General features: G+C 46.5%; 1 protein-coding gene across 3 annotated transcripts in view; it reads left to right on the top strand.

Moving 5' to 3' along the window:
- The first annotated feature begins 7,616 nt into the window (after positions 1-7,616).
- CARMIL1 (capping protein regulator and myosin 1 linker 1) overlaps positions 7,617-16,330 on the top strand; it is a 344,138-nt gene continuing 335,424 nt past the window's right edge. The window contains exon 1 of one of the 3 annotated variants that reach the window (XM_073678871.1): positions 7,617-8,149. In XM_073678871.1, the coding sequence (XP_073534972.1) occupies positions 8,086-8,149 (64 nt within the window). In that variant the 5' untranslated portion in view covers positions 7,617-8,085. The remainder of the gene's footprint in view (positions 8,150-16,330) is intronic. The other 2 variants (XM_073678872.1, XM_073678873.1) reach the window with 2 other exon arrangements.

The raw sequence follows: 16,330 nt of genomic DNA on the forward strand, positions 1-16,330 counted from the left end.
CACAGAGCTACAACCTTGCACGGGCACCTCCATTTTGGAGGAAGTGCCTTTTAGTGTTGAGAGAGTATGTCCTGTCCGAGTATGCTCGGGCCGAGCTCCGAGTATTTATAGCTGCTCGGTGATATGGTTGAATCACTTCCATGTGCATGATTTACAACTGTTTGACAGCTTTATCACATGTGAGGAATGTGTAAGAAATAGACAACACTAGTGCCTTTTATATGAGAAGTCCTCCGGCCATTGGCTGGGGACTCCTTAGGACAGTGCGCGCGGTCCCTTTAAGAGGGAGGGAGTGCGCGCCCTAAGCACAGTGCCGCGCGCACCGGCAGCAGCAGCAGGAGAGCCGGAAGACACCGGGCCCAGAGCGCGGCGGTAAGGGGGATGGCGTCTCTGCCTGTCAGGGGGCAGAGACGCCGATGCTACAGTCCCTCCCCCCTTTACGCCCCCTCTTTTTTAGGCCTGAAAAAAAATTTTTTAAGAAGAAGCGGGGCATGGATGTACTACCTGGGTTCCCAAGTTCTCTCCTCTGGGCCAAACCCCTTCCAATCCACCAGAAAAAAGTTTTTTCCTCTTACCCTCTTAGTGGCCAGAATGCTCTCTACCTCATAGACGTCCTCAGCGGAGACCGGAGCTGGGGAGGTACCTGGATCGTTGGAAAAAGAATTAAGAACAACTGGTTTGAGGAGAGATACGTGGAAGGAGTTGGGAATCCGTAAGGTGGCCGGGAGTTTTAACTTGTAGGCCACTGGATTGATTGGCTTGAGGACTTCAAATGGACTGATGAACCGTGGACCCAACTTATAGGAGGGTATTCTGAGACGAACATGTTTGGAGGAGAGCCAAACCTTGTCTCCCGGACGGAATTGAGGTGGGTCCAGACGTTTATTGTCGGCATGTCTCTTCATCCGCTCGGAGGATTGAAGAAGTGTGGATCTAGTGTCCTCCCAAATGGTGGAAAATTCGCTGACCAGAGACTCTGCAGCAGGGTTGTCCACTGAAGCGGAGACGGGAAACGGAATCCGGGGATGTTCACCGTAGACCACAAAGAACGGGAACTTAGAAGAAGATTCGCACTCATGGTTGTTATAGGAGAACTCAGCCCATGGTAGGAGCTCTACCCAATCAGTATGGTGAGCGTTGAGAAAGTGCCGGAGGAAGCTGGTAAGGATCAGGTTGATACGTTCCACTTGGCCATTGGACTGAGGATGATAAGCAGAGGAGAAATCCAGGGAGACATCCAGCAACTTACACGTAGCTCTCCAAAAGCGCAAAGTAAACTGGACCCCGCGATCAGACACAATGTGGAGGGGTAGGCCGTGGAGACGAAAGATGTGATGGATGAAGTCCTTAGCCAGCACAGATGCAGACGGGAGACCAGGCAGACGGATAAAGTGGGCCATTTTAGAAAATCGGTCAGCGACCACCCAAATGACAGTACAACCGGCAGAAACAGGGAGATCAGTAATAAAGTCCATAGCAATGTATTGCCACGGGGCAGCAGGTACGGGAAGAGGCAGAAGACGGCCGGCTGGAAGATGTCTGGGAACCTTGTTGCGGGCACAGGATGAACAGGCCGTGATGAAGTCTACAACATCCTTGCGCAGGGAAGGCCACCAGTAATGCCGGGTAATGAGCAGGAAGGTCTTCCTCTGGCCAGCATGGCCGGCTAGTTTAGATGAATGACCCCAGTGAAGAACCTTCTTACGATCCGGAACCGCTACAAACGTCTTACCGGGTGGGAGACGAGATAGGTCCAAGGGAGCCACATTCATCACTTTGGAGGGATCGATGATATGCATAGGCTCCTCCTCTTGATCGGAAGACAGGAAGGATCGGGACAAAGTGTCGGCTTTAACGTTCTTGTCCGCAGGGCAGTAATGTAGGGTAAAGTTGAAACGGGCGAAGAACAAAGACCACCGGGCCTGACGCGGATTGAGTCTTTGGGCATTTTGTAGATATGCCAGGTTTTTGTGGTCAGTGTAGATGACCACCGGGTGCAGAGCCCCCTCTAGCAGGTAACGCCACTCCTCCAGCGCCAATTTGATGGCTAGCAGTTCTCGGTCTCCTATGGAATAGTTGCGCTCGGACGAGGAGAAAAGCTTGGAGAAGAAGCCGCAGATTACTATTCTCCCGGGCGGAGATTTCTGTGTGAGCACCGCTCCGGCTCCGGAAGCGGAAGCATCAACCTCCAGAAAGAACTGTTTTTTGCAATCCGGACGGTGCAGCACCAGGGCAGAAGAGAAGGCTTATTTTAAGGAGAGGAAGGCCTCCTCCGCTTCGGACGTCCATTCCTTAGGATTTGCTCCCTTACGGGTGAGTGCAGAGGTGGGTGCAGTTCGGGAAGAGAAATGTGGGATGAAGAGGCGGTAATAGTTAGCGAAGCCCAGGAATCGCTGAATCGCCTTCAACCCCTCCGGTCGGGGCCACTTTAAGACGGCAGAGACCTTCTCGGGGTCCATCCATAGACCAGTCTTAGAGATAATATAGCCCAGGAACGGAAGAGAAGTCTGCTCAAAGAGGCATTTCTCAAATTTTGCGTATAGGTGATTCTGCCTGAGCCTAAGCAGGACCTGACGAACATCCCTCCGGTGTGTAGGTAGATCCGGAGAGAAGACCAAGATGCCGTCCAGGTACACCACCATGCATGAATATAAGAGGTCACGGAAGATGTCGTTAACTAGTTCTTGGAAGACGGCTGGAGCATTACAGAGGCCGAAGGGCATCACACGGTATTCATAGTGGCCGTCCCGGGTATTGAGTGCCGTCTTCCACTCGTCTCCTTGGCGGATCCGGACCAAGTTATGCGCCCCACGAAGATCGTGCTTCGTGAAGATCTTCGCGCCCCTATAATCGATACAGGGGCGTAGTGAACCGTCTTTCTTTTTTACGAAGAAGAATCCAGCTCCAGCCGGGGAGGTAGATTTCTGGATGAATCCCCTAACCAGATTTTTTTCGATGTACTCCGACATGGCCCGAGTTTCGGCCAACGACAAGGGGTAGATACGCCCATGGGGTGGAGTGGCACCAGGTCGATAGGGCAATCATATGGCCTATGAGGTGGCAGTGTTTCTGCTTCCTTCTTGTCAAAGACATCTGCATAGGACCAGTAAGGTACCAGTAGACCAGGTAAATTAGCTGGAGTAGACGGAGGTCGAGCCGGGCGAACCGGAACCAGGCAGGTCTCATGGCAATCCTGCCCCCAACGGAGCACCTCACCGGATCGCCAATTCAGAACGGTTCATGTCTCTGTAGCCAGGGTAGACCTAGCAAAAGGGAGTGAGAGAGTCCAGATAGCACATGGAAGGAGATCCTCTCCGAGTGCAGCATTCCCACATGAAGGGTTACAGGCTCTGTGACGAGCAAGAAGGTCACCGGAAGGAGTCTTCCATCCACGGAAGCGACTGCCAATGGTTCAGCCAGAGGTTTGGTGGGAATCGATACTTCTCTACAAGGGACTGAGAAATGAGATTCCCAGCGGCTCCGGAATCCAGGTGGGTGGTTTCAAAGAAGCGGTTCTCTCCACAGGAAATAGAAACTGATAAAGTCAAGAACGGAGAGGATTTACTCTTGCCCAGGACGACTTCTCCGAGCGGTCCTAGACACTGGAGTTTCCCGGCTTCACCGGACAGAAATGGATCAGATGCTCCTTACTACCACAGTAGAAACAGCTCCCCTCGGCTCGGCGTGTTTCTTGGCGAGACTTGACCATCTTGGTCTGGTCGATCTGCATGGGTTCGGGCGAGCGTGCCCGGTGAGTTGCTGGTTGGGAGGCAGGTTTCTGGAAAACAGGAGCAAGATGAGGAAATCTTCTCTCCCGGGTAGTCTCCTTAGCACGTTCCAGGAAACGGATGTCAATCCGGGTAGCTAGTGACACCAGGTCATCCAGGGTGGTAGGAATGTCCCGGCCGGCTAGCTCGTCCTTGATCTGTCCGGAAAGACCCTCCCAGAAGGTGGACACCATGGCCTTGTTGTTCCAGGCAAGCTCAGAAGCGAGGGTATGGAACTGTATGGCATACTGGCCCACGGTGAGACTCCCTTGGCGGAGACGGAGTAATGAGGAAGCAGTAGAAGTCCTTAGTCCGGGCTCATCGAAGACCTTCCGGAAGGCAGTGAGGAAAGCCGGAAGATCGGACTCCAGGAGATCCCCTCTCTCCCATAGAGCCAATGCTTCCCCGGTGAGGTGAGACATGATGATTGCCACCTTGGCCCGGTCGGAGGGAAACTGATGTGCCAGTAGTTCAAAGTGCAGAGTGCACTGGTTCAGAAAACCCCGACATAAGATGGGGTCACCCCCAAAACGAGGAGGCGCAGAGAGACGGGGTCCAGAGCTGGATGCCGTGGCACTGGTAAGCAGAGGCGCCGCCGGATCGGGTGTCGCTCGGCTCGAGGAGGATACAGGTGGGACGGACAGCGTGTCCAGGCGAGAGTTGACAGACCGCAGGTAGGTCAGGACGGTTTCCTGTTGGGATCTCTGATGAGAAACCTCCTGGTACAGGTCAGCAAGAGAAGGAGCCTGGGGGCCACCGGGTTCAATGGCCCGTGCAAACTGTTACGGATCCAGGTGGTAGAACCTCTGTGCTGCGGTGCAAGGAGGGACCACAGGGGCGTAACTAGGTATCAACTCGGACTGACCAAGGTCGACCGGTACAGCAGATGAGCACGGCAGGCAGGCTGACGGGTGATCCAGGTAGACGGACTGGCAGACACCACAGGTAACTGGCAGGGGCCTCCAGGTAGGCTGGCTGGTAGGCACGGCAGGTAACTGGTACGTTCTCCGGGTAGGCAGGCAAGCCTGGACAATAGACAGACTGGCGGGTTTGGACCGTAGGCAGAATGTCGGGCTGGACTGATAGTCAGGCTGGCGGACTGGACTGATAGTCAGGCTGGCGGACTGGACTGGTAGTCAGACTAGCAGCGGGACCTGAGGGCTGAAGCAGAGTTAGAACACAGAGCTACAACCTTGCATGGGCACCTCCATTTTGGAGGAGGTGCCTTTTATATGAGAAGTCCTATGGCCATTGGCCAGGGACTCCTTAAGACGGCGCGCGCAGCCCCTTTAAGAGGGAGGGAGCGCGCGCGCGCGCCCTAAGCACAGTGCCCGGGAAGCTGCGTGCGCCGACAGCAGCAGCAGGAGAGCCGGAAGACGCCAGGCCAGGAGAGCGGCGGTAAGGGAGACGGCGTCTCTGCCTGTCAGGGGGCAGAGACGCCGATGCTACATATGGAATCTCCCGTCTTGGGTTCAGTTCTTAAATCTGTCTTACTCTAGGACCCAGCGGCTGCCTCCCTCCTTCTCTGATTGACACCCTGGCCTGGGTGTTTAAATACTTTCAGTTTACTACAGGGAGGCGCCGGTGATATTCACAGTTTCCCTTGTGAAGGCTTGGAGCTATTGCAGTCTGCTTACTTCCTCTCTGGTGCTTGGAGGACGTTTGGTGTAATCTCTCTGAAGTCGGCTCAAGCTAAGTTGCTTCCACCGGTGTTTGTCTCCCTTGCTGTCTTTAGTTGTTAGTGGGGATTGACCAGTGGTCACCCCCCCTTCCGTATCCAGGGCGTAGCTCTAAGGAGATACAGGGCTTAGGTTTCCTGTTCGGCGATTGGTGAGGTACCAATATAGGGACGGTAGGGGAGACAGGGTGATATTAGATCAGCCTAGGAGGTCTCCACTCCTCCTTTCCCTCATCCATTCATGTTGCTCTTTGTCTTTCCTTCACTGTACGTGACAGAGACAGAATGAACAAATCAACAGCAGGTGAAGAATTGGTTTTATTTTTTACGTCGTTCTTTGTGCACTATGCTTTGCCGTATTGCGGGCAGAGCCAAAAAGATAAGTGCGCATAAGCCCGCAGTAGGGCAAAGTATAGTGCGCATGTGCAAGCCACGATTTCTGTGTGCAGGTGCAAGATTTCGCCTGGCAATGTGGATGATGTGAGGCGTCTTGCTTGTCAATCAAAGAAGTAGGACGGCGAGCAGCAGCCGGGGATAGGGATGGACAGGCCTGAAATCACGCCCATCGGACCGGACCGACCCGATTTCCATACAGCGTTGGAGAACTTAAAAAGGTTTTTGGGGGCTATAAAGGAGGAGTTAGGGGATTATATAAGCATTTATGGAGTGCGGCACAGGCTGAACAAGTTCATAGTTTTAGCTGTTATATGACAAAACTGGTGACAGGTTCCCTTTAAACTATGTTATCTCTGGAACGCCTTGCAATGGTGCAGCCAGCCTCTAACTCATGGTTTGGGCAGCATGAATTGACTGACAGGTTCCCTTTAAAAATGCCAGTTACTTATTCAAAAATAGTAAACAGGTCTGGTTTCAACACTTGCACCGAGTTCACATTATGCATGGGCCTCACATTTGTGGTTCCTACGGGACTTCTATGATCCCTGAAAAATGGGATACAGACAGAACTTCTGATGGAGCCACTCACTACACTGAGGCAAATGGAGTCCTACGTCCTATATGTGGCTTCCATTTCAGCAGTACGCTCCTTTTTGAATTGGGCATAAAAGCATTGTCGATCACTTTTGTTCCTTCCTGAAAAATTGGACAAAATGGAGGCCACACACAGAGTGACTCCATCTGCCTCATTATAGTGAATGGCTTCATCAGTTCTGTCTAAATCCCATTTTTTCTGGGCTTCTCTTAGACGGGAACCACAAACGTGTGACCCAAACATAATGTGAATCCGGTACAAGTGGGGACTCCGTCACTTTTTCTTATTTTTGCCTTTAATGCCAATATTTAAGGATGTTTTCCAAGACTTTACATGTTTTAAAAAAGCAAATAGATTGTAAAATAAAATAAAAAATCATTGTCACTTGACAGTTGAATACCCCGCCATTACAGCGCTGCCGGGAGCGGGTGTGATGACTTCCTATCCATCAGTCACATGACCATGGATTGTCTACTGAGATCAGAGGCTGATATATAGGACATCTCCCACAGTGAGTGATGACATCCTGTCCTTCAGTTATCTCACCTGGCAGCATATAAGTGGCCTTAGCAGTGAGGTGACGGAGGATCTGGAAGTCATCACTTCCGTTCCTGGCTGAGACCACAGGCGAGGTGGCACAGGAGCTGAAGGAGATTTAGTGGGAATATTTGTTCCTTTACTTTCTAACGATCCCTTCTATCTGCCATATTCTGAAAACCCCTTTATTGCCTATTGACCAGTCTGGACATAACTGTGGCACCCATCTGTAAGACCAATGGCAAAAGTCACTTAACCCTTTACAAACAAAACCTTCCTATCAGTATAAAGTGCCACTTTGCCAACTATGATGCCATATTATTACCCAGGAGTTTATGGGAGCCATCCCCACCTATTTCTAAAAGCAGTGTGAGATCAGTGACCCAAAGTCAAGTGACCCTTGGATTACCCCCCTTTCTTAGCTGATATGAAGCCCATATGTGCCAGTAATTACATTACTATTAAATGAATTCTCAGACTCTATAATGGAGTATTTAAATAAATGATATTTTCTAAACTGGTAAGATTTCTTGTGAGTATGAAGCAGCAGAGAAGCTGGTGCCACCCTGTGCCCTCGGATGCCGCTTCCTGCCATCCTGCTGTCTGGGGGTGGACCCTTCTGAACCAGGGTTACCCTGTGTGAGGCTGTGCCCTGAGGTTAAGCCCTGCTGTGTGCTTCCTGTGCCCTGCTCACATCACCAGCCATGTCTGCCAGTGCAGGAGGAGGCGAATGCCTGAGAAATGGAGCTGGAGGGAAAAGACAGAGAGCTGCTGTTATCTGCCTCCCCTCCTCCTATCTCCACTCACACCCCACCCCCTCTCCTGTCTCTTTAAGCCTCTCCCCCTAGTAGTCAGTGCAAGGGATTTCTCAGCCGGGATACGGTTATTTCCTGTTGGGTCGGAGTAACCTGGATCTGGGGGTATGGAGGGCAGCTGCGGTGGGCATGGGCACTAGCACTCTGCTTCGCCCGCAGTCGGAGTGACAGCAGCACCTTGTAGCTGTGGACGTTGTGCTGCCGAACCGTGTGGACCTCACTGCCTGGTACCAGCGCACAAGAGGGGCAAAATGACAGAGGAGAGCTCGGAGGTGCCCAAGGAATTACAGGGTAAGCATGCCCGTCCTGCCGCCTGCCTGCAGCCTGGCACAAGGAGGAGTGACCCTTTCCTGCTCTGCAGGTGACAGCGGCCTCTCGGTAGCACAGGGGTTAATGGGGTGGGCGTGGCTGTACGGAGGACGCCGGGGACCTGTCTGTGTGCGGGGCTGGAGGGGGACCTGACAGGGGAGGGGGCATGCACTTTATTTGGGGGCAGAATGGGGCTCGAGATTTGCAAGAGTGCAGCCTTAGTTGGGGTCCTGGGCGATGAAGAGACCCCAGACTGGTCAGAGGAGCAGGTGGAAATGATATTCTAAATGTGACATTTTATATATATATATATATATATATATATATATATATATATATATATATATATATATATATATATATATAAAATGTCACATTTAAATTACATAATTAATTAGGGCAGGGTTCACATTTAAAGTATCATTTCCACCTGCTCCACTGACCAGTCTGGGGGTGTCCTCATCGCCCAGGACCCCAATTGAGGCTGGGCGATTGAGGGGGTTACATATTTAAAGCATCATCTCTAATTGTATGTATACATATATCCTTGTTGGAGCTAGCATTTGGCTCACATGACTTTGTATGGGTCATACAGAATGGTTAAAGCGCCAAATTTCAGTGCAGCATTATCCGAAAATGGTGTTTGTTTGTTTTTCCCCCTTATTCTCAGGGGCTGCCTCTTGTAATGTGTTGTAAGAAAATAACAGCACCCCCATTTATTTGGGGTCCCAGCACTTTATAAACCTTTGATTTGGGGCTTACTGCAGCCTTGAATAAAAACCTATTGATTTGAATGATGCAAAAATATCAAGCGTAGATGACCCCATTAATTGGCTGGATGTGCGGCCCGCAGGTCGTAAAACATTGAGATCTGCACATCTGAATTTGTGCGCTTACAGATGGCCCATTTGTCATATTTTCTGGTGGTGAATAACATACGTTACTAGATTCTGAATGGGCACAATGGAGGCGCTGGTAAGATTACCCTGTGATGTGTATTCCCTCCTGCAGATGAAAATGTATTTTATCCGTAGAACTGATGCAATTCTCTGTGAGGTACATGTCCTAGGGGAGTTATCATCTGATCTATTATTATTTTATTATAATAAATTTTTTAATGCATACACTGTGAGCTCAGTTTTGCTTGTACCCCGTTCTAATATGAAAATAAGTCTGGACTCGCACATTTGTGTGATGTGAATTTGGACCAAGAAGCACAAAGCAGCCACAGGTCTCCTAACAGAACTATTAAAATATCAAGGCTGCTGATGATCACTCTGTTTGTAACAGATTTAGTAGAAAAAAAACAGAGATACAAAACAACATGCACATGTTCATGTCCCATTGAGAACTGGTCCGTCTTTACTAGTGGTGTCTGAGCTCCTCCAGTGCTCTGGGCATGTGCAGTGCTAATCGGATCCATTAAACAGATGACCTCACAGATGACCATCCATTATGATGTTTCCCATAGACATTATTGTAAAAATAATGGACATTTCCATTTTGTCTGCTATCTGTTTTTTCTTTCTGAACAGAGAAAAATAAACGTTGTGCAGATCTACATTTGTTTGTCCATCAAAAAAACGGATAATGGACAGACTGGATGCAAACTAATGACATTTTAGGGGAAAAAAAGCATTTAAATAAGTGGCTCAGAATTGGTAAAAGAAGAAAATCAATAGGGCTTTCCAGATCAGGAAAAATCACAGCTGGATGAAGAAAAAATAAAGTTCATTCCTTCTACTTGGGCATACAGCAGTGTGACCCCCTTCTTCAGACACTTAGATTAGTATTTATGAAAAATAACACGAGTGGTACAAATCGCCAAAAGTGAATGGAGCAAAAATTGCATACGATTGTGTAAAAAAATAAATAAATAAATAAAAAAAAAAAAAAAAAAAAAAAAATGTAATTCAAAGAAATGGGTTCTGTAGCTGAACGTTTTATTTCCATTTTTCTGCTTCCCAAATGGAACATGAAAATGGAAGAGGAGGGGGGGGGGCTTGTCCTGAGAAACACAATTATGATGTCTCAGCAGCAAAGTAGTGATGTCATTGTAGCTTGCCTGCATTAAACATTTATGATGTCACACTTCTACCAGCTGAATCTGTTAAAGACGCTGTTTTGGTTTCGCTGCAGCTTACTCAGGGGCAGCCGCCAGCAACAGAGGGACTACTTGACTTCCCACTGCTGATTTGATGATGGTTACTGACTATACCATAGACCAACTCATTCATTGCTCCTTGGTAAATCCCTTACCTGTGCAATTCCATTACTAATTGTGGGACCTGGATTAATAAAAATACGTTACCAGTAGAGATAAGTGATGTTTTGGTGAAATCTGATGGCAGTTAGGCTTTCTGACTGTTTTCCAGCTTTTAAATTGTGGACTGGAAATGAAAGACTGAAATCTGGGATACATAATGCACAAAACATAGGCATCATGATCTCAGCCAGGTGTGTTTGACTCTGAAATGCTGCGGCAAACATACTTTTATTGTCAGGGACCTGGCGGCTTTTCCCCATCCGCTGACAGTGACTGACAAGTCTCTGCCCACATGAACATATATAACTTGCAGATATGGCGTTAATCTGCTTGTTAATAGTTTTCTAAAGCTGTGTGGCAGCCACACTGATAGCCTTTCTACCTGGGAGAAATTTAACTTTTATTCCTCCCGGAAGCCTCCAACTTTCAGTAATAAAGGCGCAGCTGGCACATCTTCATTCACCGCTCAGTAAATAATGAGCACTTGTTGTATCCACGACCTGGCAATAACTGACAGCCGGCTCAGCAGTGCATCAGTACAGAGCCGGCTGTCAGTCATTGCCAGGTCGTGGTTACAGACACTGCTCACTATGTACGGAGCGTTGACTGAAGCCCCACCTATGACTGAAAGCCAGAAGGAATAAACTTCATTTCCTTCCGGTGGCCAGGGTTTCAGTGCGGTGGTCGGCCAGCTTTAGAATGCTTTTAACCTATAGATTAACCCCATATCTGCAGGATAAAATACTGTTATTAGGCTGAACATTGCTTAATGCACCACTCCAGCGTGTTTTTTTTGTTTTTTTTTCTTACTGCTGGAGTGGTGCTTTAAAGCCCCTCACTGTCTTGCCTTCTTTGTGTAGTCATCGCCTTCCCTGAGTAAATGGCACACACATCTGGACATCATTTTTTCTTTTTTTAAATGGGATTTATCAGACCAGGTCTTTTTCTTCCTTTGCTCCATGGTCCAGATCCGATTTTCTTGTGAATTCTGTGATGTATTGTGCGTTCTGACACCTTTTATATCATCGCCAGCACTGCCTTTTTCAGTAATTTGTTTTACAGTAGCTCTTTTTAAGATCAGAACCTACAGATTAAGGGAGTTGTCTCATGTTCTTCAATGGGTAAAATTGCAAAATACTTGTAAAAACAAGTAGCTCTACAATTTTTTAATTAAAAATCTTCCTGGATAGATTTTTTTTTGTTTCACTGCTAGTTGCCTAGGTTACCAGCCACCACTGCAGAGGTCGAACTTGTGCAGTGCTTATAATCTCTTTCCTCTATAGCTTGAAAGCATGGCTGTGAAGCTGGCCAGATCACTAGAATGCATTGTTTGTTACCTTCCAGTCTCCAATGTTGCAGATACAAAGCTCTTGCATAACATGATTCCAATATTTTATTCTAAGATCTCTTAATTAAATGTACTTTGTTCATGGGACAACCCCTTTAAGTTTGTTTCCATATGAAAAAGTTCATAGTTTTTCCTTATCAAATATAACCATCTCAATTGTAGAATTTTTTTTTTTTTTTCAATAAATATCAAGGTTGGCCTGCGACTTAATCCATGCTTTTAATTTTGGCCCTTTGTGTATTTGACATCCCTGGCCTACAGCATCAGTGCCGGTGGTCGGAATGATGAATTAAGCAGGAGCATAATTGGTCCCCCAGCAATCCAAAACCAGGATCCAGGGGAGTGGTACTCTTTTGCAGGATATAAGAGAAAACAATTATCCTTCATTCTCCTTGCACATATTGGAGCATGGCCATGTTGTCGCATCACTATTTGTGCCTCCTTGGATGACTTTTGTTAAGTATTCACCATTGCTTAAACACCGCTTGAGACCAGCTGTTTTGGATATTCACTGACCCAGTTGTCTAACCATTACAATTTGCACTTTCCTAAAGAGGGTCAGATCCTGATGCCTATTCATGTTTCCGGCTTTCAAGACTTCATCTTCCAGAACTGTTTGTTAAATGGATTTTCCAGTCTAGTACAAACTGAAGCATGCCGAATCTTAACAGTGTGCAGTGTACACAATGGACATTGAGAGAAACCGGAAAAGAATCTAGCTGGCACGTGACCACAAGTATGAAAATTGCATGATTCTATATGTGATGACCGCTCGAACCAGTAAACACAGCTGAATCCTAACTGTGTAACTGTTACACACTGTTGGGGCTCATCCAGACGTCCGTGCAAATCTGTCCGAGCACAGACCATAATGCATGGGCTGGCTGCAGGTCTCTTGACCGGAGCGTGAAAGCTTCATGTATTTCCATGAGGCTGTTACTCTCTGGTCTGGAGACCCGTGGCAAGTCCGTTGCATCGTGGACCGATTTGCACGAACGTCTACATCGGTACTTAGGATAAGCATGGCTACAGCTGAAAATCTATCCTAGAATGGAAAACCCCTTTAAATAGTCACTTCTTGAAGTTGAAATGTTGGAAGCGGAAAATAGGGGCAGATGTGAACGGCTTTGGCAAGTGCAAATTGTAATGAACTTCTCAATGTTCATTGAGACAAGCAGGAAAAGATGGTATTCGACACATAACTACGCCTCACCGCTGCAGCCGTCTCTGCCGCGGAGTTCAGTGATTGGATTGGCTGCAGCAGTGATGTGCGCTGTAGTTATGTTGTCAGTATAAGTTGACTGGCGCAGAGAGCCCCCGCTGGGAGGGGGTGTACCATCTGATATTATTTTAACCCAGTCCTGCTCATTAGAGGCCACAAACCTGTAAGTAGAAAACTTTTCCTTTAATAAATCTGACCCAGTTATGTAGTTAATATCTGATCATCATATTGACTTAAAGGTTTCTTATCTGAGCCAGGTTTGCAGATATTGCCGTCATACATATAACGTGTGTAGACTTGAATTTTACTTCAAGCTGCTTATTATATTCCTCAAGTCTGTGCCGAAGTAGCTGTCGTCAAGATCAGTGATCTGACAAATGTCGCTTGCGGTCATGAAGCGGTTTTACCTGCATTACCTTCACCTTGTGTAAACTCTGTCCAGTCTGGCCACGAGTGCAGGCGAGCTGTATACACTGCATACAGAGCGCAGCTTTATCACCTTTTGTGCAGTATATAGCCGCTTATGTCTGCAGTGCTGCTAAGACGCTGATGCTACAATCCCAGTAGTTACTGTAGACCAGGGTATGCGACACTAGTACTATTTAGAATACTCGTATTTGGGTGCAGGTTACAGTAATTGTGATATATCACATCATAAAAAAGGTGAATCTGTTACAAAGGCCACGGAATATACAGTATATTCTGCAAAGAATTTGTCCCCGAAAATCACATCTTGAAGGGAACTTGTCACCAGGTTTTCCCCATATAAACTAGGGCCAGCACCTGTAAACCCTCAGTATACGGCATTCTATTATACTGTGCATACAGTGGGGAAAATAAGTATCTGATACACTTCCGACTTTGCAAGTTTTCCCACTTACAAAGAATGGAGAGGTCTGTAATTTTTATCGTAGGTACACTACAACTGTGAGAGACAAAATTAAAAAAAATAAATAAAAAAATCCAGGACCCTGCCCGCAAGGGCTCAGTCTACAAGGGTTGGGTGAGGATAGAGCTGGTCGTGCAGCGGTATGGTGGAATAAGGGTTACTTCAGGTTTTATTCTTGTTGGAAGAAGTAGTCTAGTACAGTATACCACAGTACAATGCTGTAACAGAGCAGTGAAAGATGCTGGTCCTACTCTTTATTGGGAAAGTTCGGTGACGTGCTCCCTTTAAGGGCTGCCAGAGCACAAATATATTTGTTTAATGGGAACCTTTCATGTCCAGCAATACAATTTACCTCCAGGTATAGGGTTAATCCCAGTGTTACAATAATGTTAGGCTGGCTTACTGGAGCAGCTGCTCATGGAAAAAATTAACTTGTAATTCTCCCTGCGGCTGCAGCTGTGGCTGCTCAATTTCCAGTCATTGGGGCGGTGCAGGGAGCGGTTAGTCACCCCTCATTATACTGTGAGTGCAATGTAATCACTCACCCGCACTTTGACTGTGTATGTGCGTACGCTCCCACAGAGCAAGCTGACGATCAAAGTGTCAGTCGTGCTCTCCGTATAGTGAGCGGTGACTATAATTGCTCCCTGTACCACCCCAATGACTGGAAGCGAGTGGCTATAGGGAGGATATCAGTTCATTTTTTTCCCTATAGCCACTCCTCCAGTAAGGCAGCCTAACCTCGTTTTTTTTATGCTATCTACCTGTAGATTAATCCTATATCTGCAGTTAACTTGAGTTTCTGGATATGACAGGTTCCCTTTTTAAATGCACTTTTTATGAGCTGACCTTAGGCCGATTTCACAAAAACCAGTACTGGAGATGTCCGTGTGCACCTGTTTGGCATACGTGTGCCGCATCAGGATCACCCTTACCGGCGCTTGGGAATCAGCGATACAGTTAGCGCTGTTCCCAAATGCCTGGTGCTGAACGCTGCCCTCATCATTGTCCCCTGCTTGTGCTGCGATCAGCGCAAGCAAGGGACAATGTTGAGAGTAGTATTCTGCTCCCGCAGTGTCCCTGTGTAAAAATAAGAATAAAATAAAAAATCCTTATACTCATGTGTCTAAAGATGTCCCCTGCTGTAATCCATCTGACAGCTCATGCTGGGGAGAATGACTCGATGCAGAATGACTTACCCCCTACTGTAACAACTATGCTCTATTCTGGGTTTTCCACACTGACATTTTCTCTGTCCTAAGGCATTCTATTTAAAGGGGTTGCACACTACCTTATGCACAGCTTGTTTGCATTTTAAAAAGGAGAAAACCATTTGATGTCTATACACAGCAACTTGTTTCTACATGACAAGTGCTCCATTAAGAGGTTTTGGATGTGTTTGACTGCAAAGTTTTTGGTTGGTTTCTATAGCAACCATTTTTGTGAATGCGGATCTTGGTTATATTGCAGTGTGTAACTCTTATTATTTTTGGAAAGTTATTTTGGAAAAATTGAAACTTTTTTTTTTTTTTTTTTTAAGCGTCACTTTGCAGTCACATTTGAAGCTGCATGAACACAGAGATCGGGATCAGTATAGATGTTGTTTAATACAAGCTCACCTGTACAATGGAGACCCATACATTGATCTCTATTTTTGGAGCTCATCCATGTGATCAGCTGTACCATTATATGTAAAGTGACAGATTCCTCAGGCAGTGCTTTTCCATTGCTAAGGTTGGGTTCACACCTGTACTTCATCTTACATTTTTCAGTAATGCAAAAGAAAGTCTTTAAACAGTAAACATTTATTTTAATTTCTTTCTTTTATTAATAGTACACGTGAAAAATAAGATGTTACAAAGTTAATGTTTTTTATTGGACAAATCTGAGTCTTTCTAAAGTATAAAAATTAAAATAGTTTGCTTTAAAGTAGGTTCCTATGATGAGTATTTGGGGTGTGAGTGTATTAACCCTGCTATACTGTTCGGGTCTATTTGACCCCCCAAAAAAAGTTTGTAAAGCTGCAGACAAGTTTGTTTATGGATAGGTGTTGTTGTTATAAGTGTTGTGTGTGTTTTTTAAATTCATTTTAATTCTGTATGAAATAATTATTGTTACATATGTACTGTTCGTGTCAATATGACCCGATTTTAGTCGGATCTCCTGCAATATTTTCAGTCACATAAGCGATTTATAATATAATTTTGGATTATTTATTGCATCTACTATTGTTTATTGATTTCTCCATTTCCTGTCAGTCCGTGTGCTCGATACATTTGCAAGTTAGTGCAGATGGATGGGCTTTGAGTACAGGTCTGTTTTGCTGCAGCATATAAGCTCTTCTTGTTAAAAAATCGCAACAAACACTAACCAGTTTTTTATTTTTTTTAGTTGTTGTTATTTATATAGTGCTATTTTATTCCACAACGCTGATTTTACCCCGTGAAGCTGCGTGCCCACTATGCGTTTTTCAAGCGTTTTTGCTGTGGAATTTCCGCAGGGTAAACG

This window comes from Phyllobates terribilis, unplaced genomic scaffold, assembly GCF_046119375.1.
Source record: "Phyllobates terribilis strain yellow unplaced genomic scaffold, ASM4611937v1 Scaffold_4__5_contigs__length_816908805, whole genome shotgun sequence".
NCBI lineage: Eukaryota > Metazoa > Chordata > Amphibia > Anura > Dendrobatidae > Phyllobates > Phyllobates terribilis.